Here is an 11,512-nt window from a genome sequence, read left to right as displayed (position 1 = left end):
GGGGGCGGCCGCTCCTCACCTGCATCCCCGGCAGGCCCGGCTGCACGGGGGAGTGAGCCATGGCGGCGGCGGCGGCCTGCGGGAGGGACCGGCTCTCCTCAGGCGGCGCCGGGGGACGGAGCTGAGCTCATCGCCGCGCTCCCACACTCCTCCTCCTCTCCCTTCCCCCGAGCCGGCAGTGCCCGTGCGCGGGCGGCGGCGGAGGGGCCGGCCCAAGCGCGGGCTCCGCGGGCCCCGTCACGGATGCGGCCTCATCGCTCCCCGGCCCTCCTCTCGTCTCCCCTCCTCCGGGGCTCTCTCCGCCCGGTGAGGCGGTACGTCGGGATGGCAGAAACCCTAGACATTTCGCGTTATGTCCTTTTCCTGCCTCTCCCCTCCTCCCGGAGGCTTTAAGAAAGGTCAGGGTAACGCTATAGCTCTTGCGAGGCGTATGGTTTCAGGAAGTGCCTGACTTCCTGTCAGAAGGAGCAAAAGCAGTACAGCCAAATGGCAGTGTTGATGTTTTCACAGCAGTTGTAAATGGGATACGAGATAGTCCAGCTCTCCCCTAGGCAGGAGAAATCCTGGGTCTGAGTAAAGGTTCTAAGAGTTTCACAGAATCATAAAATCCTTAGCATTGGAAGGAACCTTCAAAGGCCATCAAGTCCAAATCCCCTGCAATGAACAGGGACATCCATAGGTAGATCAGGTTGCCCAGTGCCTGATCCAGCCTCACCTTGAACGTCTCCGGGGACATCAACCACATCACTGGGAAACCCGTCCCAGTGCCTCACCACCCTCACTGTAAAAGACTTTTTCCTTATATCCAACCTAAATCTACCCACTTTGAGCTTGACGCCATTTCCCCTTGTTCAATCACCACAGACCCTGCCAAAGAGTTGTCCCCTTCTTTCCTGTGGCTCCCCTCTAGATACTGAAAGGCTGCTATCAGTTTGATGGTGTGGTGTTGCCTTTACTTGGCCTGCTGAAGCTAGGATTCAAGAGTTCCATCATACATTCCTCAGTACACTTGTTATGCTGAAAGGTGCTCTCCTTTTGTCCCCACAAATTAGTAAGGACTGAAATCACTGATGCCTGGTGGCTGATGGGTCTGTGATTCCCAAGACAGAGGTTAACTATCTTTGCAGCTGAATCAAAGGAAGGAGTGAGCATCCATCATAGCAGAGTCATAGAGTCATAGAATGGCTTAGGTTGGAAGGGACATCAAAGCCCACCCACCCCAAACTCATGCCATGGGCAGGGCTGCCTCTCACCAGCTCAGCTGCCCAGGGCCCATTCAACCTGGCTGTGAGTGCCTCCAGGGATGGGGCACCACAGCTTCTCTGAGCAGCTGTGCCAGCACCTCACCATATATTGCCTTTCAGTAGGTAATGCACTAGAGAGCATTCATACAAATATCTGAACTGCAAGAAAAGCTTTATCATATAAAAAGGTTTCTTTGATACTTGGTTAGACAAACTCCCACTGAAGGTTTTTCCTGTAGCTAAGATATTCTTGTTGTCTACAAGGGCTGAGCTAATGCTACACAATCTTGTTTTCTTGAAACTTGTTAGAAACATAACCCCTCATCTGAGCTTGAATGAAATTAGCTATCTGCCTCCTAATGGCACATGTGTGTGCATACTTACCTCAGAAATACAACTGAATATACTCACTCTTGAGGACAGGGAAACATGGAAAGGATGATGGTTAGGAGTTGTGTAGCAACGTGAGCTACTGGAGTTATTTTATCAGTTGTTCATGAAGGACTTGATAGTTTCCTTAATGCTAAAATGGATTTTGAATTATGCTTCTTTTAGCTTCAAAAAATACAATTTACTAGTATGTAATTTCCTAAGGAAAGTAAAAGCCTTCATTTCAGTTTTGCCTCAAGATCAAATGCACTATAAGATTTTGTTTGAAAACTTTCTACTACATTGATTTCCACCTCAAAGCCTTTTTGCAATCTTTATTATTTTTACTTTTTTTTTTTTTTTTTTTTTTTTTTAAGTAAAGCTTTAGTATTATAAAGGACCATGATTCATGATTGTTCCACTGGTTGTAGCACATTTAATTCACAGTCCTTCAGTACATGCTGAACAAGAGGCTGTGCCTGAAGAATGGTACTTTGAGGGAGCAATCAGTTTTACTCGTTAAGCACTCAGAAACAGTTGAGAGGATTCAAAATACAAATTTTACATCCTAAGCCATATAGTGGTCTAAGTTAAATTCTGGTGGAGTAGGAGATATTAAATGTCAAATTGCTGCCAGTTTCCACATTACATATACAGTATCTTATGTTCTGACACAATTCCAAGTACTTCTCCGGGGCTTGGAGAATTTTAACCAAAATACTTTTGGATATAATCTTAAAATAATGAACATGTTTCTGTTTGCTGTTAGTTTGTAAATGCTGGTCTTCAAGTTTAAATGTAAGCTCTTTCTTCACAGACTGAACATTTAGAATTTTCGCTCATTTTCTCAACCTTACCTGACTGACACAAAAAGAAGTTTGCTATATTCTACTCCAAAGAAAGGTTGGTGTGGCAGGGATTTTTATTAAAAATAGGATGATACCATGTTATGACAAATCACCATTCCGATACGGTAGCAGAGACTTCAAAAATAAACAGCACTTATTAGTAAAATGGTTCCTTGTATGTTTTTGAAGACAAGTGTACCCAACATGCAAAGATTCAATCAATTCATGTGTTGATGTCTGAATACCTGGTTTGCTTTTATCTTAGAACAACAGTTTGAATATGCAAAGAATTTCTGCTATACTGCTTACATAAGAAGAATGTTACAAAAGAGCATATAAACAGGAGGGGGAACAGTTGTTTATGAGGGTTGATAATGATAGGACAAGGGGGAATGGTCTTAATCTGAGACAGGGGAGGTTTAGGTTGGATATTAGGAAGAAGTTTTTCACTCAGAGGGTTCCACACACTGGAACAGGTTGCCCAAGGAGGTTGTAGATGCCCCATCCCTGGAGGCATTCAAGGCCAGGCTGGATGTGGCTCTGAGCAGCCTGGTCTGGTGGTTGGTGACCCTGCACATAGCAGGGGGTTGAAACTCAATGATCATTGTGGTCCTTTTCAACCCAGGCCATTCTATGATTCTATGATAATTACATCTGGCAGTGACTGAACTTCCTTTTATAAGCTACATATGAAGAAAAAGGGTTTTTTTTTTTGGGGGGGGGGAGGGTTTATCATTTCTGACCAAGACCACAGCGACCAAAAGCTCTCAAATGAGCAGTGGAGAACCTTAGATGTTTTCCAAAAAGTAAGATGTACCAAAAACTTAGCTCTTTCAACATTTGTAATATAGCATCAATAAATAACTATCCCTATTTTGAAATAAACACACTGTAGAAAAAAAGCACTGTGGATTCTAACAGATGGAGCATTTGTCTACATAAATTGCACATCAGAAATATAGCAGTGAATAAGAAGCAGGCAGAAGCTTGCCTGGGGAAGAGAGGAAAATAAAGGGGCTGAACAGGTGATAACATTGCTTATAGTAAGGTATAGCTATGACTCCCAAGCTGATAGCATAGAGTTGTCCATCTTGTAGGGCAGCAGCAGTATCCTGCCATTCTTGACTTGTGTGCAGAGCTGTTATCGGGACCACAGCACCATTCTGGTTACTGCTAAGCTTGCTGCTGTTTTGTTGTTTTTTTTTCTCTCTTCATTATCATTTTTATGTCCTATCTTTTGAGTTTCCTGTTCTCTTTTTCTCCACTTCCTTTACTGATCAGTTTGTTAGCAAACTCTGATTACAACCTGTATAAAAATGTTATTTCTTCTCTTAACCATATAGGCTAGGTTCCCAACCTTATTCTTTTTGGTTTTCCATTGCTCTGCTAGTATCCTGATGGGCCTGTGTTCTCAGAATGAGATTCTCAGTAGTTTGTCAGTAAGGCTTCCTCTTGAATTCTTATTCTTTAATTTGTCTGTATCTAATAATGCAAAGTAGCTTTTCCAAGGTTCTTCCTAAACAGATCTGAAAGAACCCAAGTTGTCCCAGGATTAAAGAAGAAGTCGTCGCATGGATGTATAACTGATGGTCGATAGGAAAGAAGAAATAAAAACATCTCATGATGGAGGGTGCTACCAGTACACTGTCCCAGGAATCCATCTGGGACCAGTCTTGCTCAGCATTTCCATGGATGGAATAGAAAAGGGACCAGTGAGGAATGGCAAAATCATCTCACATTGTCAAGTATCATCAGATAAAATCGAAATGAAATGCAAGGAGTTGCAAAAAAATCTCAGAGTGACTGCTGAATGACGTTACCAGCAGATGGGAGCTCAGTGTTGAAAACTGTAAGGGAAAAAGTATGCAGGAAAACAATTTACATTTACACACTGTAGTTCCTATCAGCCAAGAAAGAAATCTTGGTTGTCACTGATTTCGAAACAGTCAATAGATAAAACTACGTTAGAAGTTATAAGGAAAGTAATGAAGAATAAGGGAAACAACACAGTTATATCTCCATATAAATCCATACTTTTCCTATAGACTGCTCTGTATCTTCTATTTTCCAAATGATACCGTAGCATAGAAACCAGAAATTGAACAAAAACCTTCTCCATATGGAGACATTAAATATGTTACATCTCCTAGGTGCAGGAAGGAGACTTTTCATGGAGGTGGTAGCACTTTGTGACCTCATGAATGACATGGAGAAGATAACAAGGGAGTGACCATACACATTCTCTCATAACAAGAGCCATCCACGGAAAACTTTAAAACAGAGAAAAGCAGGAATGAACAATGGAACTCACTGCCACAAAATGCAATATTTGCATGTTAAAGGTTGATTTACCTACAAATCACAAACAAAACCAGTTAGGCGTTTCTGAACTGGAGGCTGGGTAGAAATGTCACATGTCTGACATCAAAGATTTGTGTTCAGGACCTGATTTGCCCTTGGATAAACAAGGGATTTTGCTCAGCAGCAAGGGACTTCATTTGAACTTGTTAGAGCTCTCAGGTGGGGCGGACGGTCTGCTGGTGAGCTGTGTCTGCATGCCACTTTTCAACTGTTGGTGGAAAGAGGATCCCTTCTACAAAGCTTATGCTAGAATCTCTCATCCTCTCTGACAACATGCCAACAGTAACCCTGTAGCCATGTATTTATGGCAGCAGAGGAAGCATACGTAGCTTCAGAAGCACACAGATGCCTTCTGCGGCTATGCAAGGACGTGCATTTAGGTTATGGCACAACGATCCATCTTGTCAGGAAATGATTTTGTTTATTGCAGAAGCACAGCTTGACATTAAAAAAAGGCCATCTTCTTCAAGCCTCATGAATGCTGATTGGAGGAAAAAAAAAAAAAAAGGTTATTAAGTTTCCGTGTTCCCCAAAGAAAAATTCCAGTATTTTGCTAAAATTGTGTAAAGCATGCTGTTCTACATATATTTGGCTTCCTGCAGTGGTATACCTCATATCTTTCATATCCAATTGCATTGTTTGAGATTCTTATGAGTAGGAGAAAATCCACCTTCTCACAGTCCTGAGAATCATAATGGATAAGTGGGCATGAAGCAGGAAAGGGAAGAAACATCCTGAGTGTTGCATGGCCTTTATTAATATTGAGCAGAATATAAGTGCCGGAAAGTATCTTAGTATTCCAGACAGGCAATTAAAATTACATGGGGACCAAGAGCTCATTAAGAAACATGAGACTGATTGTACTGTGCTGTGCCACTGCCCCCAAAGAGCATCATTTCATTAAATCTTGCTTTTTATAGACCTTTCTCTTGCCCCCTTGTTACAGAAACCACATGTACACAAACAGAAGATGTACCTTCTGTATCCTCTTCTCTTATTCCACATTTTGTAATGGAGACATCAGTTCTTATCTCAGGTTAGTGTCTGTGTACACAACCGACTAGCACAATCTCCAAGCTAAATGGATGCATTAAGGATGACCCCATGGTCATGATGAGATGCTCTAAACCATGACTATGTCCCTATACACTACATTTCATCCCAGATTTCAAATGTTTGCTTACAGGCTGCTGCATTCCCTGGAGAAGAAGTTGCTCTGTATCTTGCTACCTTATAAGAGATTGTCTTACAATCAACTGCAGTATTTTTGTTCAGGGTTTGTCACATTTTAGCCTTGTATTAATCTCATGCTGCACCAGAAGCTACCTGTAAAATATTGTGTTGGCAGAAATGTATTCTTTCCATCCACCCAGCACAGAAATTCAGGGATTCCTGCAAGTTTCAATTGTCAGTCTAAACTCAGGAGTGTCGGTAACAAGAGAAAATCATTACAGAGTGGTGGATTCTTTTAAGAACCGGTTTCATGTTATGCTTAATCCAGTCTAACTGCTGTCTGCTGCCAAAGTGCAGATCCTGCTCTTCCCTTTTCCCAGCCCTGGCTCTCTTCCATGCTTTAGCAATCACGTGTCTGCATGGCGATTTTAATCTATGATCCCATGGGAAATGCATCCACAGCTGGCTGGGTGAGCCCTCTGTGCATCGCTGAGCTGAGCCTGGCTGTCCCACAGCAGGGACAGGATACCACGATTGGGGACAGAGGGAGGTCACACTGTTCAGTGGGAGCCTGCAGTGAACTTGGCTGAGATATGAAGGGATCATCCACCCAGGATGTCCTTAGTGGGGTGGGCTGATGGCTCCAGCTCTGACACCACCAAACCACCTTCTCAGCTTGCAGCAAGGACTGTTCCTGCCCCCACAAGAATGCTCTGAGTGTGTGCTCTGAGCCCTTCCCATCGCTCCCAACCCACAGCCTTCTAAAACTAGGTACCCGGTAAGCTCCTGTAGCACTCAGTGTACTCTGACAATCTCCTGCAATCTTCCACCTCCTCCTGTAGACCTCCTTTCATTCACAGAAGTCTGCCGCAGCCTCCCACTTGCATCAGACCTTCAGCAAGATCCCAAAGCAGCCTCGTGCTCCTTTGGCTTTTGCTGTCACTGACTCAGTTTTCCTCCTGTCTTTTTCAAGGGAGCAGGTTTCCTGGGGACTTTGAACTGAGCATAGCTCTTCTTTCAGCTGAGAATGAGTACCTGGGGCTTTGCTTGCAAAGAAGAGCAAGTATTTCTGCAGCACATCTGCTCTGGCATTCTTCCATCCTGCTGTCTCCTGGCAGCAGGGGGATTCACCTCAGCGCCACAGCTGCCTGTAGAAATGGTCAGAGGGAACTGCGGGGTGCAAAACAAAATGGCTGCTCTTAGCTTCTGAGGAGGCTTAAGTGAGAAATACACAGACGGTCTGTTCTTCCTGGATCGGGTTCTAGTTCCTCATCTTAATACTGCGACTGTATTACGCACCTACTCTCAGTCCTGCTCATTCTACTTCTTGTGCCTGGAAGAACCTCCTGCTCCCAGCTGCCCCCTCCTGTCCCACACTCCCTTGGCCATGGCCTTCTGCTCCCTTCTCTTGAGAAGCTCTCCAGTGCCAACTTGCCACCCGTCTCCAGCAGATGAGGAAAAGCTGCTGTTACATGTGCTCAAGGACTCAGGCAGAGCATGCTAAACCCAGTGTCCATCTCCTTTAGCACCTCAGTTCTCGCTCCTAGCAAAGGCCTGGCTAGAGGTGCCCCAGGAGTTCCCATCCAGACTCTCCCTAACTCCTCCCATCCCAAAGCTTTGGGGCAGTGTCCCGAAGTCACACACATCAGCCCTTCCCTTGCTACTTCAGACTGCAATACCAAGGCTATCCAAATCTCTCCTCCTAGCAGCTCTGCCTTCCAGGGCTTTCTCATACTTGGAGGTACTCAAGGCCAGGTTGGATGGGCCCTGGGCTGCCTGAATTGGTGGGTGGCGGCCCTGCCATAGCACAGGGTTGGGGCTGGGTGGGCTTTGAGGTCTCTTCCAACTTAAGCAAATATTCTGTGGTGATTCTATGACACAACCTGCTGCAAATCTCTTCTGCTTTGAAGACCCCTCCACAAGGCTAGCCACTCCAGGCTTTGTCCACAGCCCTTCCAGCCCTTGCAGCAGCTGCAGCCCCCCAGCTTGTGCAGGCCCCTTGCTGCTCTCCCAAGGCTGCTACAGCCCCACACCCAGAGTCCATTCCTGAGCACATCCAAGTTTGACCCTAAGATCACAGGATTTAGCTCAAAAATTTTCTCCTGCAGATACTTGAGAAGGCTTCATTGTGAAAAACTCAGTGTTTAGAAGTACAAAACTGACTGTTTGGGAACGAGGTGCTCTTCCAGCAGCCTCCCTTCCTGAGAGCAGCTTCTAGCTTCCTTTCTAGCTAGCAGGGCCACACCAGCTGCTATTAAGGGAAGCTGAATCTCTACAAAGTGCATCACGGCTTTCTTTTTAAAGAAAGGGGCTGGGCTGGGATGTTGTACAATGGGCCAACAGCATGGGAAGCATCCTGGGAGGTAGGAACCCAACACAGATTCACCCTTTGTCTGGGCTGAGTGTAGATTCAACCTAAATTCTGAATCCTTGTGAAAAGAGTCTGCAATCTGTTGGTGGTGCAGCCATACGCACCTGTATGGGGTGGCATTTCTCTCAGGTGAGTCTGTTGCTCCCATAGGAGTGAACTGTTCTGTGTCTGACTGACATTTTGCTTGGTCACAGAATGGCTGCTCCTACCAAAGCTGCTTGTGGCTGGCTGAGTTTCTTGGTGGGATTAACGTCCAGTGATTAGTTCTGGTGATTCTTGTCATCATTTTGAATAGGAGTATTGGCTCTTGTGGCATGACCAGATTTATACAACAGCACAAAACTCTCTTTATATAATTCCATCCAGGATTTCAGCAGTTTTAACAGGTTTCCAAAAGTTTTAAGAAGACTGCAGATGCAACTTCTGACAGTGCCACGAGGGGGCCATCGCTTGACTAAATCAGGATATCTTTATTTTTCTAACCACACAACTGTCCCGTCATCTTCAAAGCACAAGTCTTCAGAGCACAGGCCTTATGAAGAGCAGCTGAGGGAAACGGGATTGTTTCTGGCTCAGGGGAGGACCTTATTACTCTCTAAAATGACCTGAAAGGAGGTTGTGGTGAGATGGGGGTCAGCCTCTACTCCTGCATAACTTGTGATAGGACTAGAAGGAATGGCTTCAAGTTGCACCAGGGAAGGTTCAGGTTGAACATTAGGAAAAATTTCTTCTCCAAAAAGGTGGTCAAGTGCTGGAATGGGCTGCCCAGGGAGGTGGTGGAGTCAGAGTCCCTGGAAGTGTTCAAGAAATATTTAGACGTTGTATTGAGGGACATGGTTTACTGGGGAAATAGTGGTGCTAGGTGGATGGTTGGACTGGATGGTCTTGGAGATCTTTTCCAACCTTGGTGATTCTTGGATTCTATGAAAAGCAATAGTGATATATTCACCAGGTGTTTTTTGGAGGATAACCTAGAATTTGGGATAACCAGTGGGAAGATCATTAGGGAACAACGAAGAGGGCCTTCGCTGCACCAGGCCCAGTGCCGCTGCGCTTTTCCAGCCACTTGTGTGTCGTCTTCTGCCATCTGGTGGCTGGAAACGACGAGTGGGTGTCGGCAGGGGAAATGTGCTCCCGGATACAATGCCCTCCGGGCTAGAATCCAATGTGTGGGCCATAAAATTAGGAAAGGGGTGCAAGGGGTCTGGAGCTTACAAAAAACATTAAACAAAAGGAGGAAATGCTTGTGTTTTCACTTCCTATTAGTACTAAAGAGAATGAGTGGTCCCAGAGCGTAGCCTTGTGGCCAAAAACCCAACCTGGACTAAACACAGCCCTCATTTTCATGCTCATCCAGGCCACTGAGGGCTCTGACTTTGGTGAACTGCTGCAGCAGTCACAGCCCTGCCCGCCCACATGTGGGAACAGATTGCAGCACAAGATGTGCTCAGTGTCCTTAATTCAGTTTGGTGCTCACAGCACTGATCCCAGCACCCTGCTGAGGTACAGCACGGGCCCGAAGCAGCTGTGCCAATTGAATTAACCTTTACTGGAAATGCTTTTGCAAGATAAGACCTTTAGGAAATAGGACTCCCATCTAAGTAGAGACATTTCCAATTGTTAATACTGAGGAGCACAACATAGCTCCGGGACTCCTGATTTTAAAAAATCTCATCATAATCAAATTGAGTTATTTTCTCAGCTGTAAGGAGTGAATGTTCACTATGAAGTAAAAAAAAAAAAAAGGTCTGTGTGGGCTATAACAGAAAGAAACTGTCTGGGACATGCACTGCCATCGGCTGAATCTCAGAGGGGGGAGGACAGATGCAGTTTCACATGGGCAGGCAGCTGAGATTTCACCTTAATCTCATCAGGGTTTTATCTGCTGCTCACAGCAGACGCAGGGCAGATGAAGAGTGGCAACAGCAGACAGAGAGCAAGTGCTGCAAAAGGGCCCTGCTCAGCTTTGCTCCTGGCTCTTGCATCATGTTTATGCATTTTTTATTCAGCTACGCAGCTTCCCAGCTCCACACTGTATTTCCTCCTCACTTCTGAAATGCAGCCTGTCGTCACCCAAGACAGCCACTTTCACCAGACAAGTCTCCTTATGACTGTTTCGGGTCTTGCAGCCATTTTGGCGTTTCAGGGAAAGCCAGCCTTTTCTTTCCCATACATTTGCTGCCAAGGCAAGGCTATGTTTTTGAGCTCTGTGCTAGGCAGGTTCCCTTAAAGATGCGCTTACTGTAGCACCACAGAGGGATGTCAGTTCAGTGTTTTGTACGTCACTGTGATAAAAATAATACCATCTATTTTCTACGAGCTGTCCCATAGCAGAAAAGCTCTGGGATCTGCATCTCACTGAAGATGACCCTTCACAAAAGCATAAGTGGTTGGGCCACATCTGCTGCCCAAGAAAGCAACAATGAAGACCACATGGCAAAAAACTGCACCTGCTTCTGCACTGGCCTCATCCATGATGCCACACTGCCAATGTCCTTCCTTTCATCCAAGCTCATACTGCTCCCAGCTCCTCCAGCCCTGCACTGATCAAACAGCTACTCCAACCTTTCCTCCCCAACAACAGCCCCCACCCCCCAGCTCTCCTGCTGGGTCCTTGTGGCCATGATGGTGCTGAGAGCCTCCAGGCGATCCTCCCAGCAGAGGGAGGTCCCCGATCACATACTGTAATCTTCTGAAAGTTTCGCTCATTACTTTGCACAGTCTGTTTCATTTAAACTCAGAGCTTTAACTCTATGTTAGCTTTTTCTGGTGTCTTTTTCCCCATCTGCTAACCTGAGCAATGCAGTCTGTTTGGAAGAACCTGAGTGAATCCAGGGAGATGACCCCAGAGGTCATAACAAGTAGTAGAAGACAACCTCAAAGCTGTGCAGTATGTATGCAGTATTAGCAAAGATGCAGGCATACACATCCCTCTATCCACACAAAGCACAAATCTGACTGCTGGAACAGATTTTCATTTAAAAAAAAAAATGCAAGAGTGGTGAATTAAGTATGAAATGCAGAACCACACTGCTGTCTGACTACAAGAGCTGAAGTTAGAATGATCGACTTTTAATTGGATTGATTCCAGCGTATCTTCTCTGTAACAGAAGATGAGCCTCCAAGCAGCCTCGTAGTCTGGACAG

At 45.4% G+C, this 11,512-nt stretch overlaps 1 protein-coding gene across 5 annotated transcripts in view; it reads right to left on the bottom strand.

Moving 5' to 3' along the window:
- Positions 1-283, bottom strand: part of STK24 (serine/threonine kinase 24) — a 55,731-nt gene extending 55,448 nt beyond the window's left edge. For all 5 annotated transcript variants that reach the window (NM_001030817.2, NM_001397804.1, XM_025150154.3 and 2 more), the window contains exon 1: positions 20-283. Coding sequence is in view for 1 of the 5 variants with exons in the window: in NM_001397804.1 (NP_001384733.1) it covers positions 20-61 (42 nt within the window). In the remaining 4 variants the exon portion in view is untranslated. The remainder of the gene's footprint in view (positions 1-19) is intronic.
- Positions 284-11,512: the final 11,229 nt, after the last annotated feature.

Source organism: Gallus gallus, chromosome 1, assembly GCF_016699485.2.
Source record: "Gallus gallus isolate bGalGal1 chromosome 1, bGalGal1.mat.broiler.GRCg7b, whole genome shotgun sequence".
In the NCBI taxonomy this organism is placed as follows: Eukaryota; Metazoa; Chordata; class Aves; order Galliformes; family Phasianidae; genus Gallus; species Gallus gallus.
This window is presented reverse-complemented; position numbering and strand designations above follow the sequence as displayed.